This window comes from Mesoplodon bidens (assembly GCF_964165515.1).
Source record: "Mesoplodon bidens genome assembly, chromosome: 11".
Classification (NCBI taxonomy): domain Eukaryota; kingdom Metazoa; phylum Chordata; class Mammalia; order Artiodactyla; family Ziphiidae; genus Mesoplodon; species Mesoplodon bidens.
In genome coordinates this window covers 28,287,703-28,304,616 of record NC_138167.1, presented here as the reverse complement: position 1 = coordinate 28,304,616, position 16,914 = coordinate 28,287,703, and the positions used below count along the sequence as shown (strand labels likewise).

The 16,914-nt window shown below is 34.3% G+C and overlaps 1 protein-coding gene across 2 annotated transcripts in view; it reads left to right on the top strand.

The window, feature by feature from the left end:
* Positions 1 to 237: 237 nt before the first annotated feature.
* CPNE8 (copine 8) overlaps positions 238 to 16,914 on the top strand; it is a 229,608-nt gene continuing 212,931 nt past the window's right edge. Inside the window, exon 1 of one of the 2 annotated variants that reach the window (XM_081247806.1) lies at positions 238 to 290. In XM_081247806.1, coding sequence (XP_081103932.1) covers positions 253 to 290 — 38 coding nt within the window. In that variant the 5' untranslated portion in view covers positions 238 to 252. Of the gene's footprint in view, positions 291 to 13,873; positions 13,925 to 16,914 lie in introns of those variants that run through there. The other variant, XM_081247807.1, reaches the window with a different exon arrangement.

The window sequence follows — 16,914 nt, the reverse complement described above, 5'->3', positions numbered from 1 at the left end:
AGAAGAATTCATGACTGTGAAAATATTAGGACTTCTACTTAAGTTGTAGAAATAAAAGCACCCAGGGATTGTGAGTTCTACCTTTGCTATGTAGGCCACAGATTATGAGAAATTTCTAAATTTGCTAAGTTTTTCTCCCCATTCATATAATTTTGATTCATTTTTAATTTATGTTTTGGGGGAAATACTGACATTTTTCTCTAACTTTATTTTGTGGAAATAATTTAAATTTTATATTTTAATCTTTTAGGTATGATGTTGATTCGAAGAGTCCCAACTTGTCAAAACATGTAAGTTCATATTTTTATGTTCTTTATGATGATTGTAAATATAAATTATAATATCATGATTTGATTGATATTTATGTTGATTAATTAATATTAAGGTTATATGTCCACAACTTATGTAATAAATGCATTGAAAATAAATAACATTTTTAAAGAACCCTAGAATAACATTTGGATAAGCTTATTGAAAGAAAGATATCTTCAGTATGTGAAATGGATTAATCTTACTTATTTGTTATATTTGGTTTTTTTAAAGAAATGATGTCAGTTCCCTATAATGTTCAAAGTTGGATCAGGTTAAGAAGATGAAATAGTGAGATTATGTCTTTTTGGGAATCTTCACTTTTGAGAGAATGGAAAGTACTAGGGTGTAGGCAGAGTGATATGCTATTCTGCTGTCCCTGTAGTTCATTTGTTCAACAGTATTTTCTAAGTACCTCCTCATGCCAGGTACCATGGCAGTTTCTGAGTGTACAAGATGAGTAACACAGACATAGAGTCCATCCATAAGTCACTTACTATCTTGTTTTTCCTTTCTGGGCTCTGATCTTCCCATTCCTTTTCCTTGAGAGATTTACTCACCAGACAACAACCATTATCTGGGGAGTTTCCAGGTTCAGGAGCAGCAAGAGTGTCAGAGATAGGCAGAAAAAGAGGAGGTGGTGGGAAGTGAGGGATGAGAGTGATATTCTTTGGCTAAGCACTGGTGGTTTTATCAATGGAATATTGACCAGTTTGGAATTAGGCAGTATCTAATAGGAAGGGCTGGATGAGGGTGAAAAGAGTATTCTGAAAGGGGTTTAACTAGGTTTTAAGTGAAATCTGAGTATACAAATGTAAAATTGGTAGCTGTGCCAGGATTGGGAGGTCAGCCAGACTAATGTTCATGCCCAGAGGCTCAGAAGGTGAGATTTTACTATTTTTGTAGGCTATTAGCTAGAATAGGTGGAGATCTATCTATCTATCTATCTATCTATCTATCTAGATATCTATCTAGATATGTATATGTATAATTTCCTATGTAGTTTGCAGACAGGGAATGTCATAGTTCAGAGAAAGAGAGGATGTAGGGAGTGATCCCAAGGTGATTTGGGAAAACTGGAAGCCTGGTCATGGTGGTAAAAAAAAATCACAATTTACTGATCTTTTCCTTCACTAAAGGAGGTATGATATTTATTTCTATTATGAAGCATACAGCAGAATCATTTGAAGAAAGATTCAAAGGTTAGTCTTTGTACAATTTGAAAAAAATACTGTAACAAGCTCATTACTTCCCATAAGTAAAGTTCATTGCAGTTGCCATGATACCCTTTTACTCCTTAAGATAAGACTTATAGCATGTGGTTAAACATATAAAACTTATTTGCATAGCTTTGTATTGGAAGTTTTCGAAACTTCATTGGAAGAATCAGAAAAGGAACCACATTTTCTAGTCAAAATTATCTAGTTGCAAGGAACAAAAATGCATTAAGTTATCTCACATGGAGACGGTTTATTGAAGGGATTTAGGAGCATCTCATAAATGTGACATGTAACTTGCTGTATGGGAAATGCTACTAGAAACAGGCATGGTGGGTTGGACTGAGACAGCTATTTTCTCTATTTCTCTCTGTCTCTCTCTCAGTCAAAAAAGCCACACATTCTTTTCACTATGGCTTTTCTCTGAGCTTCTGTTTCTCTCTGAAGACCAAGTTTCTCTATTTATTCATCCTGTGTACATAGGGAAAATGACCTCCCTAACACTGACTGGGCATAGACTTTCAAGTGCCCACTCCCTCTGAATAAATTTTCTCAGTGGGGCTTCCCTGGTGGCACAGTGGTTGAGAGTCCACCTGCCGATGCAGGGGACACGGGTTCGTGCCCCGGTCTGGGAGGATCCCACATGCCATGGAGTGGCTGGGCCCATGGGCCATGGCTGCTGAGCCTGCGCATCTGGAACCTGTGCTCTGCAGCAGGAGAGGCCACAACAGTGAGAGGCCCACGTACCACAAAAAAAAAAAAAAAAAAAAAAAAAAAAAAAAATTCTCAGTGTTTCTCAGTTTAGACTAGTCTTCAGAGGGCATAATAACTGAGAAGTTAAGGACATTTTCATGGGGTTGTATATATTGAGGCTGAGTGTGAGGATCGTAACATGTAGTCCTTACCATCGATGTTCAGGGTATAGTATATGGAATATGGGATAGGAAGGTACCTCAAACATGATTAATTATGTCTTCCTTCAATAATCAGTAATGACTAAATATTTTTATGTAAGAGATATGTCTTATAGAAGCCATCAATGTACATATCTTTTCAAATATTCTTCTTTTGTAGAATAGCTTTTTTTTCATAAGTAGAGTTTCATGACTCTCTCATGGTAAAAAATCCTTATCCTGACTGTTTTACTGTCATGATATCTCTTTTACTATCTTCTCATCACCATACTTCTTTACCAAATAGCCTAGGTTTCTATCATAACTTTCTTTTCATTCTCCCTTCAATTTCTTTACTGTATTCTCATGTTCATTTCTGCTCAAACTATTCTGACATAGGTTAGATCAAAATGTAGTGGCCTCTCTTCATTCTTTACTTTACTTGATCTCCCCATTATTTTGGACATGATTGACTACTGTATTCTTGAAATACTTACTTCCCTTGACTTCCATGGAAATTGCTCCCTTGCTTCTTTTCCTACCTCTCTGTTTATCCAGTACCTATTATTTTTTAGTTTCTCTTTCTCCTCCTATTTCTTAATATTAGTGCTTCTTATGGCTTTATTTTCAATTTTCATCTCATCTTATTGTATAAACGCTCTTTGGGAGAGTTCAATCATTTACCTGTCTTATCTTGATGATTCCTGTACCCTCTGTACACCCCAGAAAATCTAAATTTCCAACTCTTTGTCAGATATTCCATGGTAGATATTTTGCAGAAGCCTAAAATTCAAATATATAAAAAATGTATTTTTGATGGCCTTTTCCATCCCAATTTTGCTCCTCTGCCTGTATTATCTTCATGAGAATAATCATCAACACAGTGTACTTACTTAGAAAACTTTCATATAATTTTCCTGATCCTTCTTATGACAAAAACATTTCGCGTTTCTGAAATGATTCTTTAAAGGAAGATACACTTAGTTCTTGAATGACTGAGAATAAAAATAAATAATTAACAGCACACATAATACTGGCTCATTTAATACCATAACACAGTGTTTTAGAGACCCTTTAAAAAGGAACTGAGAAACAAATTGTGTTTAACTTTAAACACATTAAATCTACTGCCATCAAAGACAGAGGCTCTGAGATATTCCACCTGGCCTGTTGCACTCAAAGCTCTAGTGATACCTTTAGAGAGCAGTGATAACCCCTACCCAGAGGAGGTCTTGCAAAGCTCTGACAGCCCTGAGTCAATCACAGAAAGTCACCCCTTTAGAACTAACGTTTCTTGTTCAGTTTTCACTTCTTTATGAATCTTACCCCATTTTCTTTCCTGAATGGAAACTGATCACTAACTCTCCCAAGTAGAATTGCTTAACATCTCCTTCCCCTTATATTTCAGGGTCAGTCTTCCTTAACCTCTTCCTGTCTCACATCTAGTAAGTCACCAAATCCTGCTCATTCTAACAAAGAATTGTTTCTCTTCTGTCTTCTTTCCTTACCGTTACTGCCTTAGTTCACATTTTCATCACTTTTCTGCTGGAGTATTGCATAGCTTTTTATAGCTCCTGTAGTTTATATTATCTCACATTTTAATGTATTCTCACATTATTCTCTGTTATATTTCTCAAATATATATAGTAAGCAACACAAATTACTTAATAAGTGCCTGAGCTATGAGTGGATGAAGCGTGTCAAAAGAAAGAGGAAATGTGTTTTTGAATTGTTACAAGAATTGTTAGAGATAACTGCTTTGAATTTCTGCTAGATTTTAGCAACAACAAAAGCCCATCTTTATTTGAAAGCAAACAAGTACAGATTTTAGGTAAAAGAGCATATAACTTATTCAACCCAAAAGGAATTCAGGAGGCATTTGAAAGACCAGAGAAACCAATAAACAAACTAAGTTTATTCCCTGAACATGCAGTTCTTTAAAAGTGTGGTTGTCTACATCTGCCAATTTTGCAAAGGGAAATAAAAACTGAAACCTTTTAGGAAATACTGCTAAGTGTCTGTGCTTGCATGTGGAGTACAGGCACCTATCTTTTACAAAAGGGATTTGGTAGCAAGAGAGACTCCTTGAGTTAACAATAATAAATTTTTTCTCTTTCTCATTTCTGATAATTTTGAAAGATCCCGCATTCAGGATGATTTTATTTGGTTTCTAGTACTTAGGGGTCTTAATTAAGTACCAGTCTTAAATTTTTGGGAGTAATAAGGAAAATGGAGATATAATATAGAACTGTACCTTAGATTTCTAACATTGCAAATGAATACAAGGTGAATAGATGAAGAATCAGTAAAACTTTAATTGATTTTATTGGTGATGGACAAGTTTTTAGTGAAGAAACATTATGTTCACAGCTGACTTATGGAATTCAGGGATGTATTCCTTTAGATGATTTATCCATTTTATGATTCTCTAAGGAAATTACTTTACATATTCCATTTGCATAATTTAATTGCATCATTAATGAAAAGATTATTAACAGACCCATAATTGGTGTATCTAGGATTCTGTTTGGTGTTCTGGAGCAGATAACATTGAAACTGTACTTTGTGTACTAAGTTTTCATACCTACCAGGCAATCCAAAATGCATTTATCCATTTGGTTGGTCTTGGAAGGTACCCACTACAGTTTTTGTTTTAGATAGTTAATTGCTTACTGGATTATTTCAGCCACAAAATACCAACCTTCAGTGAAGATGTACGTGTTCTTCAATATGTTTTCTAAATATTATATGTATAAACTTCCACATATAGATCAGTTGTATTTGAAAATTTTATTTGAAAGTTAATTAATTGTTCAGATCATGAAATGCATTTTTCATAGGAATAGATTTATAAGTGGGGAAAGAGTTTTTCATTAGTATATGTCAGTTTAACCCATATATAACTGAACTGAATTCTAATGTATATTCACACAACAAGGTAAGCAATAAATATATTTCAGGCACTCTTCTAATGCTGAGAAATATAGCAATGAATAAGACAAACAAGATCCTTGTCCTAAAACAGCTTACAGTTTAGAGTTGGGGAAGTGGCGTATATAGATTTATTCAATAAAAACAAATGCAAATAAATGGCTAAGATAACGTACTTCTTTATAACATTTATATTAATAAAATTGTGATACTGAGAGAGGGTGACTCATGATGCTAGTTAGCTAGAAGCTTATATTTCCCTCAACCAGGCAGCATGATTCTGCACCAGTTCTTATCCTGGGTATACTTATTAAAGAGAAGGAGGGAACTATTGAAAATCTAGGGGAAGAACATTTAAGGCAAAAGGAACAGTAGTGCAAAGACCTTGAGTCAGGAAGTAATTTAGTATGTTGGTGTGACTGAAAGATAGCTACCTTATATAGACTGAATGGTGAGGAAAGAAGAATGGAATAATTTGGAAAGGTAGATAGAATTCAGATGATGTGGAGATTTGTAGGCCAAAGTTTAAAGAATTTGGATTTTTTTAATGGATTTCACTGGAAGATGATGTGATCTGATTTATAGGTTTAAATAACAACTGGCAGCTGAAGTGGATAATGGGGTTGGGAAGTCCCAGTGTACAGGGGCCAGTTTCAGGTTTTACCCATGGAACTCCTGCTGTTGTGAACCAACAGAGACCAGTTATAAAACTGCTGTTAATTTAGCTAGGTAAACAATATTTGGTAAGTATAGACCTTGAAGTGGTAAAAAGTGGCAGATTTGGAATATATTTTGGTGATATGGTTGCTGATGACGTAGATATCAGGTCTGAAAATAAGAGATGAAGATAGAATGACTCCTAGGTTATTGGAAACTGGATAAATGAAGATACAGTTTATTGCCATGGGGTACATTGGGGAGGAAGAGACTGAGGTGGTGGGGATGAGAATAGAGAAATCAGTGGTCAGGGCAGGTTTATGTTGTTTGAGACTCCAGTGAGCATCTAACTGGAGGTATTGACTAGGCCATTTCTGGAGACTTGAGAACTGTCAGCCTATAAAGTTGGAACTCAATAAAATTATATAAAAAGTATAAATGGAGAAGAGAATAGGATAGAACCTTGGGGTAACTTTAGCATTTACAAATTTGGTGGGAAATGATTAGCCAGAATTATCATTTTAAAAGGCTAGTCAGGACATATCACTTTCTAGTTCAAATTAATTTTCCAGTGGCTTCCCTCCACACTTGAGACAGAATTCACAATCCATCATGGGCCCTTGGCTCCGTCCTCTCCTTCCATTCTCTTCCTTGTTCATTCTACTCTAACCCCACTGGCCCTCTTGCTTTTCCTTAAACACCCCAAGTATCTTCTTGTCTCAGGGACTTTGTTCTTGCTTTTTCTCCTACCTACCTATTGTCTCAAATGTTCACATGGTTCTTTCTGTTATATTATTGAAATTTCTACCTAGTTGTCATCTACTTAGAGGCCTTGCCTGACTGCCCTGTGTAAAAGAGCTCTCCATGCTATCCTCTGATGCCTTTTCAATAATAACTTTCTTTTTTTTATGTAGCAAGCTTTCTGGTCTTTATCAGCTAATGAGAGCTAGCCTTATAAGCATATTCAAATTAAATAATTTATGACTGATGCTCAATAAATGGATTATGTTTCTATTTGCATTTTCAACATGGTCTTGTAGAATCCTAGACTTTGAGACAGAATTAGGGACAGTGCTTGAGGTAGGTTTGATGACAGTGTCTTTAGCACTTATTACGTTATATTAGGTGAGAGTGTTTGCATGTAAACCTGGCCCTTACTCAGGGCTTAGTATTTAATGACATTGTGTGATAGTATTATATTTATTATTTAATAATGCTATAATATATATCATATTATTTAATAGTACTATATAGTAAGTTTTCTAGTTATTTAGCCTGTTGACTGTATCATCATGTTTGACAGCAGTGAGAATATTTACTTAACATTTTTTGTTAACATATTACATTTCTCACATCTTTACTGATGAGAACTAACATCTAGACAAAAAGTGATGTGCCTCTAGAAGGTAAATATTTTCCATAGCTTTGTTATAGTATTTGTGAATAGAGTAGCTTTACTCTTAATCTATAAATAGTACGGTTCACAATTTAAATATGTATGTTGTTGATAATTTTAGAAAGTTGGTTCATTTTGATCAATATCTATTCATTCATTGAAAGATTAACTTTCATTCAGTGTCTTATTTAACTGCCTTCATTTGGACTCTTATCAAGCAAGAAATATTTTGAAAATCAACAACTGTGCTGAGGGAAAATAAATTCAACTTTAGAGTATAAGTTTGAAATTATATTTGCAATTTAGCTACTGATGTCTAAGTTTAAATCTATTAATAATAATGTGTGGGAAATTCTCTCATTTGTGGAAAACATTATATGAAGAAACACTGCACATGGACACACACACACATATATATGTATGCATATTCTTGAAAATTATAGGGAACTTTTTATGATATTTTGATGATACTGGTAATGTGTGTGTAGTAAGAATTTGTCCTGAAATAGGTGGATGAATTATTTTTCTTTGTATATACTTTTTGCTATTTATATTATTTCTGTGCATTTAAAAAATAAATTTCAGGAGTGGGTGGAGGAAAAAAAAGAAATTTGTGTTAATTTCTTGGAGGTAGGATTAGCATTTTTGCTTTGTAGATGGATCCATTCATTAAAAAGACAAATTCTTGATTTAAAAAAGGGTGTATTATTATAATGTTAAAATGGGACAAATTATTTTTATTAAAATATTAAATCAAATTGCTTCATGTTGAGTTTGCTTTATACCCCAAACAGCACAACCATTAAGAAAACAGGGGCTTCCCTGGTGGTGCAGTGGTTGGGAATCCACCTGCCAATGCAGGGTACATGGGTTCGAGCCTTGGTCTGGGAAAATTCCACATGCCACAGAGCAACTAAGCCCGTGTGGTATAACTACTGAGCCTGCGCTCTAGAGCCCATGAACCACAACTACTGAGCCCAAGTGCCACAACTACAGAAACCCACATGCCTAGAGCCCGTGCTCTGCAACAGGAGAGGTCACCACAATGAGAAGCCTGCACATTGCAATGAAGAGTGCCCCCCTGTCACAACTAGAGGAAGCCCACTCACAGCAACCAAGACCCAATGCAACCAAAAATAAATAAATAAATAAATAAATTTAATTAAAAAAAAGAAAGTAGGAAAGATTATTGAGCAAAGAATCACCATTCTTGATTATTATAAATGATTGTCATATTAGTATATAGTACATAATATAACTAAGTCACTCCTCAATCTCTATAGTTGCTGTGATTAGTATGAATTAATTAAATATAGAGGAAGTCAGCAATATTAGCAGGTAGTACCAACAGTAAAATATTAGTAAATAATGCTGACAATAAAATTTCACAAGTTATACAAACTTTCCTCACCAATTTTTTCCACAATGGTTAAAATTTTATAAAAGTGAGGAATTTTGTATCATTTATTTTCTCTTGCTTTTACTGGCTTGGTGTGCATGTGCTTAAAAAAGCTTAATGATCACAAAATGGGTAAAAGCAAGAAGTGGAGGCAAATCATGACTCTATCTTATCAAGAATGAATGATTAACTCCTGAACAGTTGATTGTACTCAATTACTATGCTGTGTTAAAACTTAGCTATCAATAACCCGTTTGTCTTTTAATTTGAATTATCTATTAATTAGAAATATTTTCTATGCTCATTGGTCATTTTATAAAACAGGAAAGCCATTTAAATATTATCTTTGTAGTTCTTTTAGGAAAAAGATGCCACACTATTGAATGCTTACAAAATTGTTTATGATGATGCTGATGATAATCTACATTCATTGGTTAGCTTTGTAATAGTATAGAAATGAGAAATTTTATTTACAAGTTAATATGAAACCACGCCTCCTGGTTCATTATACTATGTTTTAAAAATGTCATTCTTATTTGTATGTATACTTGTTAACATTTAAGATAAGACACTTCTGGGTTTTATAACGACACTCAAAATGAGCATTTGTGTTGACCATGAGTGTAAAGGGGTCTTGGAAAAGAAAATGTATTATTTTATTCAGATAATTATAGTATCTCCAGTAGTGGAATCTAGTGGCAAGTGGAAAGTTTTGTGTATGTAGTAATATTCTTTAACCCAGGAAAGTAAGATGGAGAGAGGAGGCATATATTTATTAGATACTTACTATGTTCCCAGCATTTATTTTAAGTGTTTTGCATACGTTATCTTACTTAGACCTCCCAACAATTTAATTGGCAAGTATTATTTACAAAGTGTATTTTATAGATTAGGATACTGAGGTGTAGAGACATTAGTAAATGTTTCAGCCAAAATACAAACACAGGCAGTCTAGCCTCTTATAATTCTCACTCCTGAGGAGTATGTCATTCTGCTTTCCTAAATAAATAAATAAATGTATGTAAGTAAAAAAAACTTTTATAAAGAATATATGAGTCATTAATAGTAATACCTAGCAAGCAAGCATACAAACCAATACAAAACCAGTTAATTTAATGCAAAGTAAATTACCTTTTTATTTGTGTGGAAGTATTAGAGCACATAGCATCAGTGTAATTTTCATGAGTATAGATAAGTTTCTTGCTATAATATAATATAAAATGTAGATGGATGGAATTCGTTAATGAAGATTGGTACAAATGAAATAATAAAGTAATAATGACAGGAGAGTAATGCATCTTAGGGACAATGAAAACTTCCATTTGGAACCCTCCTGTATTCTTCCCTATGTGTCTTTCCATGGCTAACTTTAATGTATCCTTTCCCTGTAATAAATGTAAATGTAGGTATAATAAAAAAAAATTCGGATGGGCCTCCCTGGTGGCGCGGTGGTTGAGAGTCCGCCTGCCGATGCAGGGGATACGGGTTCGTGCCCCGGTCTGGGAGGATCCCATGTGCCGCGGAGCGGCTGGGCCCGTGAGCCATGGCCGCTGGGCCTGCGCGTCCGGAGCCTGTGCTCCGCGGCGGGAGAGGCCACAACAGTGAGAGGCCCGCATACCGCAAAAAGAAAAAAAAAAAAAAAAAAAAAAAAAAAAAAAATTCGGAAGAAATTAGGATATTATGCTCATGCATACAATTAAAGTAGACATTCCTCTGAATATTAAAAAAAATAGAAGAGAAACATAAATGTAGAGTAATCAACTGGAATCTGATAGTACAGCAATGTTCCCTTGGATTTTGAGTTGTGTTATGCTAGTAATAAAACTAGATTTAGATTGTTATGGGAATAATCCAAACACTTCCTCTGATTTGCTAAGTTTTTAAAAAACTATCTATGCAATGTGAAACATATTATTATTATGATGCCTTGTATAGCTATACTCTCTGGTTTTTGTTTTTTGTTTTTTCTTGTCTCCTCTACTGCTCGGTGATAAGCCTTCCACTTTTATTACTAGCATATTGGATTTAGGGTAATATCTGGATACTTTTAAAGAGTGGCATAATGCATCTTATATTGTTATATACTAACAATATGGTTTATAGTCATTTAAACAGATTTCAAAACTAAGTTCTAACTGTATATTACTTAGATTATAAAATAATAATGAATACATTTATCAAGTATTCATGGTCAGTTTTTGGAAAGCCCAGTAGTTAATATGATTGAATAAATTGAAACATTTCTAAATTGCCAGCCACTGTAAAGTGGATTAGGTCTATGTGTGTGTTAGAATTGTAGAAAAGTGCTTGGATTTATACTGGAAATTCTATTATGAACTAACTATGGTGGCTCATCAACTGGAATACAACACTATAATAAGAAACAGTAAAGCAGTTTCTATTATAGCTAGTTTTTATTTCTATCTTTATCTAACTACAGAATACATATCTAAAAATATCCATTAAGGGACACTAAGTATATTACTAGTATTGTGTAAAATTCATAGGAAATGTAGACCATTGAGATGACAAAAAGTGGATTCACTAGAGTTTTCCAACACAAGGAGAAGTAGACAAATATTAAATATTATGTGCTAATTTTTGCATTGTGAGTAGTAAATGTGTTGCTTAATTGGGAATACACAAACATAGGCAGATGTAAAGTAATTACATAGATACCATAAATATTTAGGGGCAAAGAGTGCAATAACTATAATGTGTGCAGATGCACACTATATCTTTTTGGAGCACATTTTATTGACTTTATTATTTTTATTTCCTTTTTTGTTCCTCAATGATGATATGTGTGTGTTCTCTATTTGCTAATATGTGTCTACTCTAATATGGACTGCTCAATATATCTGTTCTGTTTTCTTGAGTCATTACAGCAATGAACAGCTTTTACTGAGACTTGTTACTATATTGGCAAAATCCATTTAATATGTAGTATGAGCAGCTGTCCATCAATATCGGTATCCTTAGGAAAGAGTTCCAGAATCCCCATGTATTTTTTGCTGCTGACTTACAAGACCAATGACATATTCCAAATCTTTAGTATTAAGCTCCCTTGTGTGCCATAAGACTTAGAAAAAGTTATGTTTGTTTTAAAAAAAACCATAAACATATTTGTAAAGTCTTTTATGAAATTGGGAAAGACATGCTATTTTTATGGATATTTAATTTAAGTATGTCAAGGCTTTACCTTAAGTAGTTTTTGCTTACTCGAAAGCAAAATTTAAAATGATTTACAATTTTATTAAGTTATTGCCAATCTGTCAGCCATCAAGTTCCAAATCCAGATTTATTTTCTATTTCTCTCTCCCTCTTTCCATTGCCCTACCCCCCACCATGTGCAGGTACAGCTTACACCAAATCCTGCCATTTTTCTGTGCACTGTTCCCAAGCATTTGCTACTTTAGCTTGGGCCTTAACACTTTACTTCTTATTAACTACTGTGGCCTTCTAATTGATCTGGCTTCCATATTTTTCTTCACTCCTCAGTCCATTCTGCAAATTGGTATCTGAGTAATCTTCTAAATGCACTGTTCTAATGGTGTCCCTGAATTGCTGAAACGTTGTCAGTTGCTTCTCATTAATCTAAGGCAACTTTGTTTTTGTTGTTGCTTGGCCAAGAGGGCCCTCCACAGTCTTGATTCTTTATCTCTGTTTCTGTCCTTTATTTGAGGTCTGCTCTTTTCTCATTACATTCTTGCCTGATACTCTGATTTGTTCTCTAGGACTCAAATGTTCCAACTGTCTTCTATCCATGATCTGATTCTTACCTGGTTCTCAAGGCTTACTTACTTTGGGAAAATATTCCCTTGACTATCCTAGTCTACAGTTTTTTTTCCTCTCATGAGACTTATAGCAACTTACCCTGAATAACACAGTTTTTACTTTTATGGCTTGTTAGGCATTTAAAATTTTTATTTAGTGAAACTTAAAACAACATTTTGTTTGCTGTCATTCCTCTGCCCATCCTTCTTAGGGCTTTTCCTGGGCCAGTTCACAGTACAATTTAGGGAGATCTCCAACTTTCTCCTTTAGGACAGCTTGGATTCTTACACAGGCTATGCTAGAGAGAGTGCCTCTATCTGACCCACCTCTATATTTTCTTGACCCACATATCCAGATGGTGTTGGAGCCCTTATTTTATTGACATGGGAAGTTGCATTGTATTTATGATATGTAAATTCTTAGGCAGTATTTCAGTCTTGAATCAGAATATCTGGGTTAGTTCTGACTCTGCTATTTACTGACTGCTTAAAACATGAGAGAAATAACCTCCTAGATGATTAGTTTCTTTATACATGAAATTTAGTATTAGTAACAGATCTCTCATTTTGCAAGGTTATTCTGAGTCTTGAAAATAAGAATCATCTAGTGGTACATTAATAACTTTATAATGTTTTATACTTAACCCATTTTTAGGCACTTAATATATGCTAATATTATCTCATGCAGTAACTCATTGAAACCTCAAAATAGCTCTGTAAGGGGGTGACTACATGTTAGAGGGAACCAGTGAGTTTAATAACTGCCACAGTCACAAATGGTCAGTGGTGGTACTGGAACAGACATCTGGCAGTGTGGCTCTGGATCCTAGTTGTAGCCATGATGTCACACTGCTTCTTTGTAAGTATCACTGTTAGTGCTAGCCACCACTGCTCTGTGCTTTCATGATTTGCCTTCTCAGCCAAAAGTTTAGAAGTCTCAGAGACATCTCAAGTGAACCCAATTGTGGATTCAAATCATGGAACATTTTTTCCATTTTCATTTTAATTTAAAAAGGAGAAAGAAAATAAACACAATGTCTAAACACTCTTAATAACAAACCAGCTTAGTGATTAAAGGACAAAAGGCTGTGCAAACTTAGGAGACAATCACATGCTAAAATTAGTGCATTTTCAGCTTATTTTCTTTATTCTTGGAAGTTTGAGAATTCAATATTTTAGCAATGAAAACAGTGCAGATATGATGTACAAAATACATAGTGTAAAGACAGTTTGGGAACTTAAGAGATTTAATCCTTTTATCTATTTTAGGACTTTCTGGGACAAGTGTTTTGTACATTGGGGGAGATTGTTGGTTCACAGGGAAGTCGCCTGGAAAAGTCCATAGTGTAAGTATTTTTTAAATTTAGATAATGAAATGTTAACTCTTTATTTTCTGTTTTGGCAGTTATAAATTGATGAATATGTGGTTGTATACCAAAAGTGTGTTTTAAAATCTTGAGTTTTTTTCTTCCAACAAATCATTTTGACATTTTTGTAAAGGATAATTTATATTTCAGCTGTCATATGCCAGGCTACAAAATCTTCACAAAATGAAATGAGCAGATTTAAGCCAGAAAAGTTGTTGTTTTCCTTTTGGTTGTACTATTAATTCTTACATGTAGTACTTTTTGAAGAAGAGATTTTACTTCTTTGGACCAGGGATTATATGTAGTACCACCTTTTATGTTTAATAAATGCATTTTTAGTGATTGAGATTTAATAATATTTTTTACTAAAAAATTGTTCTGAAAAGAAGGCAGTAAGTATGAAAATGTTAATAGAAGGTGGTCACTAAGAATTATATTTTCCATATTCACCTTCAATTATGGCTATCATGCTTAATTTTCAGATCAATTGCATGAGATGATCCTATTTTCTCTAGTTCCATACAAGGCAGAAAACAAACCCTAGACATTTTCTCTAATACTTTCCTCTCCTTGTCCTCCTTCTCCCCCCATCTCTAATTTTGATTTTTTTGATTCACTTAACTGCTTTTAAAAATCAAAAGATCTAGGAGGGTCTAAGTCTATTGCAGAGTAAACCACAATGTCTAAAGATTTGGGGAGTTCTGAAGTTTCTATCTTCACCAATTTTTTAAGAATCTCAAACTCACAAAATAATTATGTCAAAACTTTACAAATCTATTCACCTTTGACATCAAACACTTGAAATGGTTAAAGCATCATTTTCACCTTCCCTATATAAAATGGAACTTTATACTAAGTATCTTCTTCTTAGGCTAATAAGAAGTCTATGAATTCTAACTTATTTTATTTAACTTTGATTATCTTAGAAAATCATTGCTGAATGTCAGTTTGAAAATTTTTGCATACCAATGATCTTTTTAACATTCTTTTCACATGTAAGTTGTTTTTACATCATTGTAGGATTTGGAAGGTTATGGTTTAACTATATTTATGCTCACTTTAATAAGTCAATGATAAGTTATCTATAAAACAAATATAGATATTTTTGTTAAGTATGCATAATTCTTATTGCATTGTCTAGTCTAGTAACGTAGGACCATAAGCATTCTTAGATTACTAAAACACCCTTTCTTTTGCTGAAAAAAATAATCATTATTATCTATACAATGCTACCATAAATATGCCTTTAATATTCTTCGAGAGAAAAAAGCAGTTAAAATGTAGAATTTTTATTTTAGAGCAACAAAATAGAGATTTTTATAGAGCTTCCACTCATATTTTTAAATTGATAATTTTATTAAACAATTTTACCTGATGTTATTTTCTCCGTAAGAGGAAATCATAACTCATTTCAGAAAGCTCTTAAATTCCATAGAATTTTTCCCAGTGGAAAATTAGCATTATATTAGTCTTGAAACACGTTAAAAAGTTGATATTATATTGGCTAGGTTATGTGGTAAATAGAATGTAGTGTAAGATGTAGTCCTTGTTCAGTTAACTCAACAAGCCCTACTGGACAAGACAAACAGAAGCAAATTCAGGCTACAGGGTGAAGACTCCTACAGTAATGATTGGCAGAATACACCAATGTAGGGAGTATTTGCCAGCAGTTGAGTCATAATCATTTTACATAATCAGAAATGGTGAAATGCTCCTTAGATTTTTCTAAGCTTCTGCTGAGGTTAGGGTAGCACAAATGAGGAAAAACCTTGGAAATCTTTTCAGACAACATGGAGCTATTATAACTACATACTTTACTTCATCTATAGGGTATTTTGTAATTTAGGCAAGTTTATTATGAGTGTTGATATTATATCTATCTTATTGAAAAAGATAAAATTTATTCAATTTTTAAAAGTATGTGTAACTAATCTTATATTCAATGTCTCCCTCTGACTTTATTGGGCAATCTTACCAGGTAAATAAACATTAAGAAAAAGGTTTAAAGGTGGGTTCATTGTTTGGGCAGTGGGAAACTTTTTGATTTTCAAAGTAAGTTTAGCTAGGCAAATGTGATTACTAAATGGGTAATGAAGTGTAGAGTTTTAGTGTAGCAAAGAGATTGGCTACAAAAGAAAGAAGCAAAGAAATTAAGAATTGCAGAATGGAGCCTATTACGTGAAGGAATTAAATTAGATACTTGACATAAAGAGAACAGAGGAAAGAATTAAGAGGGTTCTTAGGAGATTAATCAAAAGTAGGACAGTAAAATTGAATAGATTTAGCTTGCTAGTGGAAGGATATTTTGGATTTGTTAATCAAAAAATCAGGTGATAATAATCATGTTCTCCCAGCTGGGCAGTTACTCCAACCCAGGTGGACACTGGATTATATCAAACAAATACACAAATATTTTGTAGTCACCCACGCTCTTGCTTGAGAAAATATTGGCTTTTGTTAACAACTCTAGCTATGAGGAGTAGACCTTCAAGATGGTGGAAGAGTAAGACATGGAGATCACCTTCCTCCCCACAAATACATCAGAAATGCATCTACATGTGGAACAACTCCTACAGAACACCTACTGAAAACTGGCAGGAAACCTCAGACCTCCCAAAAGGCCAGAAACTCCCCCATGTAACTGACTAAGGGAAAAGAAAAAAGAAAAAACAGAGACAAAAGAATAGGAACAGGACCTGCACTAGTCGGAGGGAGATGTGAAGAAGGAAAGGTTTCCACACACTAGGAAGCCCCTTTGCGGGCAGAGACTGCAGATGGCAGAGGGGGGAAGCTTTGCAGCCATGGAGGAAAGCGCAGCAATAGGCATGCGGAGGGCAAAACTGAGAGATTCCCACACAGAGGACCGGTGCCGACCAGCAATCACCAGCCTGAGGGGCTTGTCTGCTCACGTGCTGGGATGGGTGGGGGCTGGGAGCTGAGTCTCGGTCTTTGGAAGTCAGACCGCAGGG